This window comes from Phalaenopsis equestris, unplaced genomic scaffold (assembly GCF_001263595.1).
Source record: "Phalaenopsis equestris unplaced genomic scaffold, ASM126359v1 Scaffold000504, whole genome shotgun sequence".
NCBI classification, from domain to species: Eukaryota; Viridiplantae; Streptophyta; class Magnoliopsida; order Asparagales; family Orchidaceae; genus Phalaenopsis; species Phalaenopsis equestris.
The window spans coordinates 1,030,336-1,046,626 of NW_018164944.1; the positions used below are offsets into that span (position 1 = coordinate 1,030,336).

Here is a 16,291-nt window from a genome sequence, read left to right on the forward strand (position 1 = left end):
GCTATGTCATTCACACACACACACACATAGATATATATATATATATATTTATATATATATTATGAGTCCGCTCCCGTTCCGTTTTGCTAGGCTTTCGCCTCACGGCGAACCCTAGTGTCTGCTACACAGATTTCTCGCTTCGTCTATCGTTTTCTTCGTCGGTGCTCGTGTCGTCGCGTTGTCACGTTTCTGGTGGCAGAACTGTGCTTCGTGTTCGTCGAGTCGTCTCGCCGTGTTGCGGTCTGGCGACAGAGCTGTTCATACGGGCCTTGCGCTCTAGCGTCAGCTCAACACTGCTTTGCTCGACAGTTGAGCCGGATCTCAACTCGACACTGCTCTGCTTGACAGCTGAGCCAGGTCTAAGCCAGCCATCTACTGCTTCCTTGCAGTGTCTTGACTGCCTTTCTTCATGGCAGCTTTTCATTCCTCTCTTGGGACTGAACCTACTCCGAAGGTAGACAAACCCTCATATGCTACAGTGGTTCACAAACACAACTCCTCTTTTCACCTCGCAGATAGTGTGACATTCCCACAGATTTATCATGATCCTGTTGCAGGAAATGATGATTGCAATCTAATAAAAAAAGTTGAGAAAAAGACCGGCAAACCGACAATTTTTTTCTCTGACGCTGAAATTTCAACCGTGCAAGAAAATATAAATTTACAATAGTTGGAAAATTCCAATTAGGTTGCCCTAAGATGGAGATCATCAAGAAAGTTTTTGAAGATTTCAAACTGATTGGGGATTGGCAGGTGAGTCATTTTGATGGAAGACATGTTATAATACAACTGAGCATAGAAGATTACACGAGGATTTTCTTGAAAAATTCATCACAATTGTGGGCAAACATATGAAATTGCTCAAATGGATTCCTAATTTGATCCCAGTCAAGAACCCCCAATTGCACATATCTGGTTCTCATTACCTGAACTTAAGTTTCATTTCTTTGACCTACCTGTCTTATATACAATTGGGACTATCATTGAAAAACCTCTGCAGGTAGACTTACCTACAATTCATTTCTCAAGGCCCTCTATTGCACGAATTTTGATTGAACGAGATATTACACTACCAGATATAGAAGTAGTCTGACTTGAATTTGCTCACAATGGTTATTAACAAAAAATCATTATGGAACAAAAACCATACTACTGCAAGCACTGCAAGATAAAGATGTTTGGATACGGGCAGGAGAAATGTTTCAGATTGCACCCACAGTTGAGAACCAAAATTTAAATGCAGGAACACACTATTAGTGCACCCCTTGTGCTTGAACGCGCTCTCAACTAACCTGATGACAACTAACCTGAAGAAGGAATCACCACAAGACAGGAGTTGGTATTTGCCCTTGGGATCTCTTCTCCTGACCATACTATAACGGATAATGTTGGAACCAAAAAATCAGGATAGTCCCGCAGCTCCTATTTAGGAAGTGTCAGGTGCAGAGGTAACAATTCACACTTCACATACACTGGAACCTATCGCGGTGACAACGACTGTCTTTCCTTCTACTGCGATTCTAACATCAAATCTGACCGAGGATTATATGAGCCAGTCTTCAGATGAAGAATGACAGGTTTACACTTCTCGGCGAAAGAAGAAGACTGGGGGCATACTTCAACTTGAAAACTTAATGGATGATACTCTGGTTACTCCCGACAATGACGCGACTCTTCAAAGTTTGTTTTCTGGCTCCGTTCCTAAAACTAGAGGAAGAGACAAGACTAAACTGGCTCGTCCTTAGTTACTTGTTTTTTGCATGTTTTAAATTTATTTTACATTTTATTGAGTCTATCTCTATCTTTTTGTTGGGGTATTACTGTACTTGTATCGTATGGTAGGATGTCTCTGTTGGAATCTTCTCATACAACCTTTATGTATCATTTTCTATTTTAATAAAATCAGCCCTTGGGCTTTTCAAAAAAAATAATATATATATATATATATATATATATATTAATTTGGGGTCATTACATACAGAGCACCCAAGACATTGCTATTTACAAATCAAGCACTCTCTTATATTTAAATTCTCAATCAAATATCAAAGGTTGTGATAAAAGTCCAACCCTTTTTTTTCATTTTGATTAAATTCATAATGGTTTGATCGTGACACATAAATGCATGGGTTTCATTGTTCAAAAAATTACATAAGTGCTTGATTTATAAATAGCAATGTTTTGGGTGCCCTGTATGTAATTGTCCCTATTAATTTTCAGTTAGACACCAAACAAATATTTGTTAAGCCTTCAGAAACTCAAAAAAAAAAAATCAAAATGGATTCAACCTCTTACTCAAAATTCAACTAAGAAATTATGGGGCATTTATTTTAGTTATGTTTTTGGGCTCTTCTCATACAACCTTTATGTATTTTTTTTTTTTCAATAAAATCAGCCTTTGGGCTTTTCAAAAAAAAAAAAAACATTAATATATATATATATATATATATATATATATATACACACACACACACACACACACACACATAACTACATAATGTATGTATGTATTATATATATACATACATACATAATGTATGTATGTATTATATATCTATATATCTATGTATATGTATGTATGTAAAGAGATATGGGCATACACATTCAAACTTAGTTCTTCTTTTACATGTGCATGGAGTGCAATCTTCATTTTGTACGTTGTCTATGTAATGCTTTTGTTCTCCTTTTGTTACATTATATGTTACTGTACCATTTGTTGTACTGTTTTTCAGGAACTCCAATGCAGTGACTGGTCTTCTCGTCCCCTTACTGAAGGGCAAATATCGTATGCTGCAGCAGATGCATATTACCTGCTTGAAGTGTTTGCTATATTTGAGCATGAGTTTCTGACCAAAGGTTCATACTCGTAATTCCTCAATCCTTCTCTGCTTACTGTGCAAGCATAAATTAACAAGCGTTACTTTTTTGCAGACCAAATCAAAATGGTCGTTTGTGCATACTTTTAAGTTTTTACATATTTGGAAGCTGATTTAGGGGTTGTTTGGTGGCCGGTTTTAAACAGGATTTATACAGGAGTTATGTTAAGTCCTGCCAAACAGCAAAAAAGTCAACGGTAAATCCTACAGATTCTTAAATCCCATTTTTCCTCCTTCTTTTCCTTAGAGCCGGGATTTACTAAATCCCGTTGGGAGAGGGATTTACAGGAATTTATGAGATTTGAAGAAACTAAGGCTGGGAGAAATTAAATCCTATTAAAGTTGTGAAACAATTTCTTTGGATCTATTAGAATTTATTTATTAACTTACCAAACAGTTTTGAGCGTTTAACCCTTTCAAGCTTTTATAAATATAGATTTACATGTTTTACTAAATCCTATTTGCAATGAAAAAACCCCTTAGTGTTATGATTATTTGCAGTTATTTAAATCTATATTAGGGCATCATTATTTATTTTTCACAACTTCATACGCATGCACATTCTGATAGTAAAATTGTGTTGAAATATTGTCCTTATAGTTATTATGCCAATCCATATCGCAGCTTTAAGCATTTTTATAAATTGATAAACAACCATGGCTGTGATAGCTAGTTTTGTTTTGTCACCAATTAATACCATAGGTAACCCAACTTGCAATGGAAAACACAGTAGTATTGCTGAAATTCAACGACGGTTACACTACGTCCCTTAAAACAGGAATAAAATAGCACAAAGGGCAAACAATTCCCTTGGGTGAGGCTTAGAGAGGTGAAATCTAGTTTGACAGCAGGCGGGATGGTGAGGAGGTGAGTGGCGTCAGTAGCAGGGGCTGTTGGAAGGCTGGCGGTAGCAACAGGAAATGCTGGACTGATTACAACAATAATAGGAGAGGATGGAGTTGTTTGCGACTGCTACAGGCAAATATGGGGAGGGTTGCGACAGCCATAGGATGATTTGAAGAGGATGGCGATGACAATAGGAAGTGGGGGAGGTTTTCAACAAAAACAGGCGAGAGGCAGGGCCTGGTGGCAAGGAAACAACAGAAGCAAGGCGTGCGGGTGGAAGGACAGTGAGTAGGAGGGGGGTAGGTGAGGGTATAAGAGGAGGGAAATCATGACGGAGCACCACCTGTCCTCGGATACGGTCCTAGCTTGGGAGAAACATTGATGGCAAAAAATCTGAGACCAAAAACTGAAAACCCTAATCAGAAAATATATAATATATATAGCCATAAATAATTGAAGGAGGGAGGCCCCCTCCTCTTGAGCGGAAATTCTATGCTATGTAAGGGACCAATTGGCCCTTGCACTCGAAGTTTGAACCGACTGAAATTCTATGCTATGTAAGGGACCAGTTGGCCCTTGCACTCGAAGTTTGAACCGACTGAACTCATCCCCATCGGTTCAACCCTATGCACCCCACATCAGTCTCTCATAGTTGGGGAAGCTTCTACTTCATTCGTCGAAGCTTTTGGTTCCTTGTAGCATAAAGTCAAATCTGACACATTGAAGGTAGCATATATATTGTAGTCTCATGGTAGGTTGATCTTATAGGCATGTCGTTCATGTTCTTGAGAATCTTGAAAGATTCGTCTGCTTTGGGCATGGGTTTGCTAAAAACTCTCGGGGAACCTTTTTTTCTTCAGCCGAATCCACACTAGGTCTTCTTCTTGAAAAGTGTCCGTTTTTCTGATCTTATTCTTCTATGCCTATTACTTGTGTTTCTGCTTAGTGATCTTTTTTCTCACCTCGTGTAGTTTCGGAATCTCTTGCACCTGTTTCTCAATATCCTTACTAATATCTGATGTTGACAAGAGAGGTAACAAGTGAAGTGGAGTGAGCTATAGTATCTCAAATGGAGTTCGTCCTGTAGTCTTCTCACAGATCCGTTGTAAGCAAACTCGGATTGAGCTAGAGTCAAATCACACTACTTAATATTCTTTCCTACAGAGCATCTTATAATGTTTTCTCAAGCTCCTGTTCACTATCTCCATCTGACCGTCTGTCTGTCTGTGCTGCTCAACTGAATTGAAGCTAGTGCTTAGTTTCCCTCACAACCAAAATTAACTCAGAAACTTGACACTCACGTCAGAAGTGATGGCCTTGTGTATCTCATGCAGTTTCACAATCCCTCTGAAGTACAAGTCGGCTAAATGTGATGCAATTAGCGTCCGAGGAGGGTACGAAATGTGTCATTTTTTAAAGTTGATCCACCACAACCTTCATAGAGTCATTGTTCCGCTGTGTTCCCAGGAGACCCCCACAAAATCCATCCTAACATGCACCCACAGTATCTCTGGGGCTGGTAATGGGGTGTATAGTCAGCATTATGTATCCTGGTTTTGGCTATATGACAAATCCGACATTTCCTAACTCGTTGCTTCACATCTCTCCTCAGTTGAAGCAAAAAATTGTTCTCTCACTAGTGCGGGAGACTTTTCCCTACCAAAATATCCTGCAACTCCACTGTGGCTTTCCCGAACAATGGATTCCCTCAACAAACATCTATGAATAAATAACTTACTCTGTTAGAACAAGTAACCATCAACTCTGTAGTACTGCTCGGTAGGCTTCTTCTGACATTGCTCCTAGATTTCTCGAAAACTTTGTTTGTCCTGTACAGTTCCTTCACCACCTCAAAGCCCACGACTCAAGCCTGCATCACAGTGATCTGCAAGTGACGACAACTCAATGCCTCTACTACGTGGTTCTAGCTCTTTGCTTTGTGCTTAAACACGAACTGGAAACTCTAAGAACTCCTCCCAAGATGCGTGTCGGCTCTTCAGTTTGTCCTGGTCGTTTAAGAATTTCAAAGTCTCTTGATCTGTGACCAATGTGAACTCGCTCGTTAGTAGGTAATGACTCTATTGATGAAGAGCTTTCACAATAACATAGAATTCCTTATGGGACTCATTCAATTTCTCACTGTAGAAGGTTATCGGGTGGTCTCCCTGACTCAACAGTGCTTCTATCCCCACGTTGGATGCATCACACTCGACCTCGAACATCTTATTGAAATCCGGTAATGCCAAAACTGGTGCCTGAGTCACCTTCTCCTTCAATGTGTTGAAATTGGTCCGAGCTACATCTGTCCAATGGAATTTCTCTTCCAAAAGCTCTGTTAGGGGACCGGTGATGGTACTGAAACTTCTGATGAATCTCCTGTAGAATGATGCTAATCCCAAAAACTGTCTCCGCTCAGTGAATGGTTGCGGTGTGGTTCAGCTCACAATGGCTTTGATCTTCATAGGATCCATCCGAATGCTTGCACTGGACACAATATAACCCTAAAAGTATACATGTGTTGTCAGAAAGTGAAGTTTTTTTTGGATGGGCACATAGCTTTTCTAATTGCAAAATTATGAAGATTGTCCTCAGGTGTTTTAAGTGCTTCTCTTCGGATCTGTTGTATACCAGTGTGTCATCAAAGTATATAACTATGAACTTCCCAATGTATCAATCTTATGAATGTGCTGGACGCATTAGAAAGTCCGTACGCACGACTTCCTACTTGTATAATCCATCCCGGGTCTTGAAAGCAGTCTTCCCCTCTTCACTTGGTCTCATTCGAATCTAGTAGTGCTCACTGCGTAATTCGTTTTGGAAAAGATAATGACTCCGTACAACTAATCCAAGAGATCATTCAGGCGAGACATGTGGAATCAATACTTGATAATAATCTTGTCAATGACTCAAATATCCATGCATATCCTCTATGACCCATCTTTCTTGGCTACCATCAGGGCGGGGACAACACATGAACTTGTACTCTCTCTAACCAAACCTCTGGAGATGATATCTTGTATCTGTTGCTGCAACTCCTCGTACTCTGCAGGACTCAATATGTAGACATGTCAATTTGGTAACACTAATCAGGTTTCTAGATCTATAGCGTGCTGAATGTCCCGCAGTGGTAGAAATCTCTTTTGAAGTCTGTCGGTCATCACGTCCGGAAAGTCACTTAGTAGTGGCCATATGGTGTTGATATTTCAATCTCCTCCTTAGTTCCCTCTACTAGGACCAATATCATTGCCACTGGAGCATCCCAGATTGATTTTATGAAGGTTGCTCTCAGGACTACCGCCTCCTCTGTGACATCTATGCTACTCGTGTCCTTGACAGGTGAAAGCATGATGGGCCTCCCATGCTTTTTAAATGAATAAGTATTCTTGAAGCTGTCTTGTTGGATCTTGCGGTCGAACTACCATGGTCTCCCCAACAGGATATGACAAGCGTCCATAGGAATCACATCGCACCACACTTGCTTTTGTAGTTGATTTCTAATAAAAAAATCTGACCAAGCACTGCTGATCAACGCATATCTCATTTTCCCTTTTCAAGAAGAAAAGAGATTAGGATTGAGGATGCTTCTGTGTGGCCAACAGTAGTTTTTTCACCATCAATGAATACTACATTTTTACAGCTCCCACCGCTGATAATCAAACTGCTAACTTTGCCCTTCACCGTATACTTGATGCAAAAAATACCGTGCCTCAGTCATGAATGATCCTTCTCCGACTCCTGCTGCAGAACTCTGTGTATATAACTAGCTTCTTTCCCTTGTCTCCCTGGAGCCGAAATTCTTTCGATTTCTCCTCTGATTTCTCCACTTCCTCGACGACGCCCTACTTCGTGAATGAAACAAAGGGGCTCGTAGGACAGCTGGGGGCTCTGTGTCCGTGGCCGTGACATATGAAATATCTCTTGCCAGGTAGTGTATTGGGTGAGCTACTCTTTTCTGGCTTCTTTCCACTCAGATCTGTCTTATCTCCTCACTGTCTAGTCTTTCCAACTCTTCCAGAGATACCCTTGTTAGTAGCTCTATCTGCTAGTGATTGCCTAAATGAGGACTGCTGTCTGAATGAGGGCTGTTATTCGCTCTATTTCAGTTGTCTTTCCACCTTAAAAGCTTAGGTTTGTACATCTCCCAGTGACCAGTAGGGCTGCAGTTGCACCATGTTGCTGATCGTGGGCTTCAGACCCCCCATATAACATGCGATGGTATGTTTCTCGGGCGCGACCAACTCACACTTCATTTGTAATCGGTTAAACCGTGCCATGAACACCTTCTCTGATAGGTTTCTCTACTGCAGGTGATGGAGCTTCAGAAACATTTCATGACGGTAATGAGACGGCAGGTATTTTCGTTGCATCTCCCACATTTTTTCAATTTGAGAATCTTGTCACTGTCCATTCTCGTTCTTTGTCTCTATAAATTTTCCTACCATAAGGAGGTGCTCTTTTTCAGCATGATGGCCGCAAGCTTTACCCATTTATGCTTGCACACTTCTTTGTACTCAAAGATTCTCTCAACTGCCTGTAGCCTGATAGTTATTCGATAAAGTCTTCTGGATTCATACCTTCATCAACCTTCGGTAGATCCACTTTGATACCAAAATTTTTGTTTCTTCAATATATAACCACTTCTCGGTCTCATCTGACACTGAATTCTGCAGTGTTGGGGTCAGTCTTCTTCATCACTGATGTCTTTCCTATGGAACGGATTCAGATCCTCGTCCTTTTCTCTTCGTCGACTTTCCAGATCACGATTGAGGGTAAGTTCCTCTTGGGTTCCATCATCAACCTCCGTAAGCCTCTGTTGAAGCTGACAGATCTCTTGCTATATCTCATCCCGGGTAGGTTCCGACATGCGTCTCATTGGTGGCATGATTAGGGTTTGGAGATTGGAATAGATGTTTCAGGATAGGAAAAGTATTTTGGTGGGGTGGGGTGGATGTTGGGGTGGTTTGGGTAAGCCGGATGCTAGGAAACCCTAGTTTTGATACCAATTTATACCGGATGTAAGCTAACATGCAACAGAAAACACAATCGTATTGCTGAAATTCGAAGACGTTTACACGAATATCATTAAAATGGGAATAAAACAACACAAAGCGCAAACAATCCCTAGGGTGAGGACTAAAGAGGTGAAATCTTGCTGGACAGTAGGAGGGATGGTGGGCAGGGACTGTTGGAAGGCTGGCGACAGCAGCAGGAGATGTTGGAGGGGATTACAACAATCGCAGGAGAGGATGGAGTGGCTTTTGGCTGCTGCAGGCTAATCTGGCGAGGATGGCCTCAACGGCAGGACACGATTGGGAGGTTTGCGGCAGTCGTAGGATGATTTGAAAAGGGTGGAGAGCGGCTGCAGGAGGCGGGGCCTGGCGGCAGGGAAACAGTGGAAGGGCGGCATGTCGGTGGAAGGGAGGTGTGCTGGGAGGGAGTAGGTGCGGGAATAAGAGTGGGGGAATCACCACTTTGGAGCAGGATATAGCCGGAGCACTACATGTCCGCTGATCAGCTTTACCACAGAAGAAATGTCAGAAAATCTGAGTCCGAAAACACTAAACAGTGAATATAGAATTCATTTAGTCAGATGGAAATGGGAGTTGATATCGAAGCAACTCTTAAAGAGGAAACTTTACCGTATACGCCTTGAGTGGAATATGATTATTGTTTTCTGTTTTGCCAAAGTATCGGCTCTTTGATAAGCGATATATTAATGAAGCTTATTTGTTTTGAATTTGATATAATTGATTTTATGTTGCTTTTGCACTGGACCACTTGTTATAGGAAAATGTGGGTTAGAATAAATTGCAGGTTTTTCAGCAGTTTTTTTTTCATTGTTTGTGGCATGTGTTCTGATGCCCTTTTATATTGATAATAGGTCTTACGACATGCTCTGGTTTGAAAGAAATCTCCTTTTAATCGGTTCACACTCCTTTTTTGGATAGGGATCATTTGCTTTGCTGTTGTGACATGCAAGAAAATATATGCCCATAGCTTGAATCCATTGCGGAGGTCAATGGCTAGGGAGAAGCATGTGGGTTTTCCTGGTTGAGAGTGGACTTGAATGTGGATATTTAATGGGTGTTTGACTTCCAGAGACCCTGTTTTAAATCTAGTGAGCAAAGGGTGAGTGTTGGAAGGTGCTGATGGCTGTGGAGGTGGAGCCAAAGTATCGGCCTTGCTGAGGTTTGATTAGCCTGTGGTGAGGACGGGAGGATTGAAGACGCACTGCAGCTGTGGTTGTGAGGGAGAGTCTGGCTAAGTGCTATTGGTATTTGTCTTAGTGTGCTCTGCTAAGGCATATGAATAGTATGGTTTGTGCCTAGGTATTAATAGAGTTGCCAGCTTGTCTAATTTTATTTTATAATCCTCATTTTCAATTATCCTCATTTTCTAAATCACCAAAATGAGTGGAAATCATAGGAATGGGCGAAAAATAAAGCAACTTACATGAGTGAAAATCATAAGAATGTGCGAAAAATAAAGCAACTTATACATATAAATAAAGGAATGTCTGCAGAAGAAAGAAAAAAAACAAAAGGAATGTGGAGAATTTTTATAGGAGGGTCTTCATGAGATATATCAGGAGCGAATGTTGAAAAAGAAATTGAACCAAATTTCCTTGAAAGCTTCGCCACAAAATAAACCTATATAAATCCCCCACATACGACATCAGAGAATTAAAATTTTATATTTTTGTTATGGTCTCAAGAACAACTCTTAAAGAAATGTATTCTTTTGATTATCTACTTCTTGAGGGACACCAAAGAAAACTCTAGATTAAAGATGTCACGACGCGACTCAGTGCTTGGAATTAACCATAACAATAACAGACAGACGGATGGTGGAAATTCAATTTTTATTATTCGTCAATAATTTAACAAATGCAGGAGTCACAAATTAAATTAAATTAAAGCAATATATTTATAATTATCTCGTTACTGGCTGTGTGCATATTCTATAAACTTTATCTCTTCTAGCACTCATCGCTAATCACTTAATTAACCTGAAAAGTTAGTTTAAAATATCAGCGAGCTAAATAAGTCAATGAATATTCATACTTATAAACTATAGTAATACAAGAGAAAAATGAAGCAACATGCATGCCGATCAAGCTTTTAATAAATCAATAAAAGTATTTGATGTCATTTAAAGAAATTTATTTTATCAATGCATATCATTATCGTTCTATATCTGTACAACCGTCACAAGAGTACCGTCTAAAAATTATATAAATTAAGACACATCAATATTAATGTCCTTCTCCATATACATGCACGGGTATCTTAGTATCCCCCCACTAGTATCATAAATGAGTGATTTCATCATAGTCAGTCATACACATATAACAGTCAATATAATCATGTCATTCATTCATTCATTACATTCAATTCAACATACTATATCAAACATGCACCAAATACATGAGAATAAGTGACTACAATATTCATAACAATGTGACTGATAAAGAAAAAATATCTCAATCAAAATAAAATATGTGCAAGTGTCATTAACTATAAAATAATTGAGAAGAAGCAGATTAGCAGTAATTTAAATAAGGGGAAAGGAAGCTTGAGAAGATAGGACGAGGAGGGAAGAAGTTTTAGTAGCTTGGAGATGGGTTGGGATTCCGAGAAGTAGTTTAAGGTATGTTTTGACATATTAATTATATGTTGAGTTAAATTACCTATGAGCTAAGATATCATGAATTTCTAAGTTGTTTAAGATTTCATGTTGTTTACCTGAGACGTCCAATTCGAGGCAAGCGCGTGAAAGCTATTTGTAGAACGAATTCATAAACATCAAGTAAATTAACCCCTAAGCTGAGAAGAATAATTAGATTAAGAGAATTTTCTTAAATATTAAGATTTAATATTATGTTTTATAGGTTATTACGATCAACATAAAGATTTGTTGCAACGTCCAGCTAGTTGCCAAAGCTTAAGAAACTACCGTGGCAACTGAGGTAAGTACATTTCTAAATTTCTCTAATCTCCTTTATTTAAAAATGTATGTTTGACTCCATATATTTTCTAGTTTAAATAGATCCTTCATATTGTTACATATGATAGATATGCATGAAAGATATGTTTGAGCTAAATGATATGCAGTATATGCATGATGAGAAATCTATGCATGATAAGCACGATAGAAAAAGATACGCATGATATAAGTAAGAGATATGAGATATAGATATAAATGATATGAGAAATACATGATATTTGCACAATAAAATAAGAGTGAATATGCATGTTAGTAGATGCAAAAAAATGTCTCAGAATAATTTATGTTATGAAGAATGAAATAACTTATATATGAATGCTTTTATGCATATTCAAAGGAGGAGTTCATCCTCTATTGATAAAAGTAAGGGATGCCAGTGTACTCGCACGTGTAGAGTTTTTCTGCTACCACAGACAATTGTGATGGTTAGATCAATGACCACTGTGTCAACGAGGTAATATCGGCTTACCTCGCATAAGAAGTGTGATGTTTACACTACTAAACGCTGTGCTGATGGTATAATATCAATCAGAAGGAAAGTAAGAGCCTTTCCACCCTAGTAAATTGTGATGTTTAAATTGCTGACTACTGTATCGACGGGAGCCAACAGAGCAATATCAGTCAAGGGTATGTTAGGTTTTGTTGACGGTAATCCTCACAGGGATATATGTGTATGTAAAGAGTATAAAGTAATAGTAAAGAAAAAATAAATATAGATATATAGAAGATTTGAGTATTTTCATTTAGAGAATGCCATTGATACATGTATTTACATATTATCAGATTAAAAACATGAAAGACCAGCATTTATAAGATTTCTTATATAGATATGAGAAATCAACGTGCATATTGATTTTTTTTTCATTGGGTTACTGTAGTTTAGAAGTGTGATTACTTCTGTGTTATATTTAGGTAATTCAATATATTGCTTTAATATTGTTTTTAGATTTCAATCATTTGAATGAGATGAATAGAAGAGCAAATATGGATACGAGGCGAGAATAACAATTATGAAGGTACAAATTTCTACATGTTAATATTAATTGCTTTCTTTAGTGATTTTTTCATAAATATTTGAATATTAAACTGTTAGTGATAGAAATAGAATAACAGAAAATTTATTTTCACTGTCCGATCGTCCGTTCCTGTCTTGCTTAATTCCAAATCCTTGGCCGGGTCATGACAATATAGAAGGGAGTAGACATCTTCAAGGTTTATGGGTGTAAGTTTGGTTTGAATGTCAGTTTTAAATGCTTGATAAGTGGATGGTAGCCCTTTAAGTATATGTTGAATGATGTCCTCGTTGTCGATATGAGAGTCGACCGCTATGTTATTCCCAACAAGGTTTTCAGTGGAAGATGTGTATTGATTTGTTGTTTGCTTTTTCATGGTTATGCAATGAAGTTCAGGAACTATTAGTGGTGTATAGACGATGTTGAAGTGTTTGCAAATGTATAAGCATGTCTCTAGATTGAGCTCTTATGGGAGAATTGATGCTTTAAATGTTGAATAGGGGGCTGTGTAGAGGTTTTGATCCATTATCATCCCTGTTTCATGTAGAGGTTTCAGGAGCGGGGCATTGTTTGCAATGATGATTTTGTTAGGACAAGGGAATTTCCATCGAGAAAGCCTTCAAAGTTGTTGGCTTGAAAGATTTTTTTGTAATTGAGATCACTGTAGGGGAGAATTATCAGCAGTTAGCTGGGTGTGAACAATATTTTTGATGTCTGTCTTTAGAAATTTCCGGGATGTGGTATATGCTGGCTATGCTGGATTGGCCTGGAGAATCATTAGCAAAGGAAGGGTCTTATTTATCCATTGAGAAGAGGCCGGTTAGCTGTTAAGCAGCTGCTCGGATACCATGACGAATATGTGAGTTACTAATGCAGAGCCTGGGAAGTAAGTACAAGTTAAGGAAGTAGGGGGTTCTCAACGTAGTAAATCTATTCTATTATGTAATCACATTACAGTAAGGTAGTCTACAATTTTCTTCTGGAGTATGCTGTAAGGTTGGGATGAACTTAGGTGGTTGCAGTTGGACGGTCTAGATTGTGTTCCAGAGATGATGGCTGTTTGTTTAGTCGTGGATGTTATTGTTTGTTGGGATCTTGTATTGTGGTTGCACTTTTGAAAGAAAACTCTTATGATTTGCATGCTGCATGTTCATTTTTTGCCATTTTAACTTTCCTTCTCTAGTTATAAACTATTAATATGGTTTATTTACATGATCATTTTTTTCTTAATGTACCGTGAAATCTCAGAAACAGGAATATACAAACTGACGGAATTGAGTTCTAGAACTGGTGGGCTGAAGGAATTGTTTACGGATTTTAATGCATGCAAGAATGTTGTGCGAACTAAGTACTGCAGCGCATCTGATATGATGAAAGCATGTTATCCAATAATTAATTTTTTAGGCAATGCTGCAATGGGATCTAGCTCACAGCCTGTTTGTGAAGCTAGCTATATTCTAGATAAGCACATCTTAGACATTGCCAAGTTTTATGGTGAAAAAATTGTATTGAAGGAAGCAGACCGAAAACCTAGGCTCTCGAGGAGAAAGAGAGTACGACAATTATCCGGAAATACAAAGAGTATAGAGCAGTTTGGAATTAACAACAATTGGCAGGGCCGCTTGCCATGGGATCCTGCTTTTGGTGGTGATGGCTGCTCAAAGTTTCTTTGTGATGTTATGGTAGGGGATGTCACATCTATTTTGCTTTCATGATAGCATATGGTAGTTCCTGCTTGCATTGATCTCTTAATAGAGTTTTTATACTGCAAACTTTTTCTGTTTTTTCAATTGATTTTGTTTTTTTTTTGTTATTGAAGGATGTTCCATGGTCCCTTGAGGCTTGTAAACAATGGTCGTTCTATTGATTTGCAGAAAATATAGACATGCTTCTTTTTATTTCTTTTTGCTTTTTCTTCTGCTAAATGGTTTTAATCTGATTCATCCATGATTGGATACTAACTACCGGAACGCTGAAATTTCATCACTAGCACCATCACTTCTAAAACAACAGTAAAGACATACAATATTTTTCATTATCGGGCTTACATTGAGCTATTTGAGTCTTTCAGTATGCTTCCTACGGTGGAATTCTAAATAAATAAGAATGCAGGACACTTGAATGATGTGCTGCCTAGAGATTCAAGCACACACATTGATGCCGGCGCTGGATGGAATTCAGCAGAAACATGAAAGGAAACTTTTATTAATTTAGAAAGAGGGTTACAACACGACACAAACAGGAAAGGGGCATTCAATAACAACCCAATCCCTGATTAGGACCCGAAGAGAAGATCCGAGGGCGGTGATGGTGCAGACAAGGTGACCGGGGGGAAAGAGGGAAGGTTTGAGGGCTGTAAGGTAGTTTGGAAGGCTGGGGAAGTGGTGGGGGATGGCGGAAAGGATGGATAGCAGGAAATGGAAGTCTGGACAGCAGGTTTGGCGACTAGACAATAGGTTGCGGAGCTAGACAGGCTTGGAGTGTTTGAACAGCAGGTTGGACGGATGGAAAGTGGGCTGGAGCGGCTGGGGAAGGCTTGGAGTGGCTGGCTACTAAGGGGAGTGGAAGAGACAAGTTATGGAAGATAAAAGGGCAAGATACGTTATCACCTCGGAGAGGATATAGCCGGAGCACCTCTACCTTCTCGAATACAACCCTACAGAAAGAAATAAAACTTCACACAATAAATCTTAAAAGAAAACACATCAAAAATTGAACCCTACAATCAGAAAACAACAATTTATAGACTCCCCATTGACGAAGAAAAGAAAAGAAATAACGAAGGAAACTCCCACACAAAAGGGAGGGGTGGGGAGGCAAGAAAGATCGAGATATAGCCATTAAAATACTTCCCATACGAAGAAGAAGCAGGAAAGGAAAGAGGAGAGAGGCGGGTGGCAGTCCCACCCGTCAAATTATCTCCCCTAGGCCGCTCGGCGTGGGTTTACCTTGAACCGGCCTCAATTGGGCCTGCTGGTTCAACAGCGGGAATTTCTGCTGCGGGAGACTCCGCTACCAGACAAATATACGTCTCCTTTCATCTACAATAATAAACACGTAGTAAAAAAAAAAAAAAAAAATTATATCCTGTGATAACCACATTGGTACAATAGGCCATAACCTTGGTCCTTCATGGCCTGTATTTTTTTTATAATAAAAAATTGCTGAGTTCATAAACTTGATACTGTCACTGCTTTATTTGATCGGTTCTCCATTTTTTTTAACAGCCTAGTTGATCGTTTTTCTTCCTCTATTTTTTTTATTAGGGTCCTTGTTGATCATTTTTCTATCTTCATTTTTCTTAATCCATCATTCTTCTGATCTTCCAGTTATCCTGAATTTGGTTGAGCATTTTTAATTATTAGATCTCAATGATCTCTATATGACTATTCTGTAATGGCACCCACCCAGGTGGAAGGTTTAGCACGTCATCTACGGTGTGTTGGAATAGATGCTGCTATCTCATCCTTCAAAAAACCTGATCCAAGGTATTTACTATGAACAATATTATATTTCATCATTTTGATTCAAGTTTTCACTTTAATTCTG

The 16,291-nt window shown here is 39.0% G+C and overlaps 1 protein-coding gene across 1 annotated transcript in view; it reads left to right on the plus strand.

The window, feature by feature from the left end:
- Positions 1-16,291, plus strand: part of LOC110028201 (exonuclease mut-7 homolog) — a 47,457-nt gene that overhangs the window by 22,337 nt on the left and 8,829 nt on the right. The window contains exons 3-5 of the mRNA XM_020729954.1: positions 2,733-2,856; positions 13,991-14,424; positions 16,154-16,230. Coding sequence (XP_020585613.1) covers positions 2,733-2,856; positions 13,991-14,424; positions 16,154-16,230 — 635 coding nt within the window. The remainder of the gene's footprint in view (positions 1-2,732; positions 2,857-13,990; positions 14,425-16,153; positions 16,231-16,291) is intronic.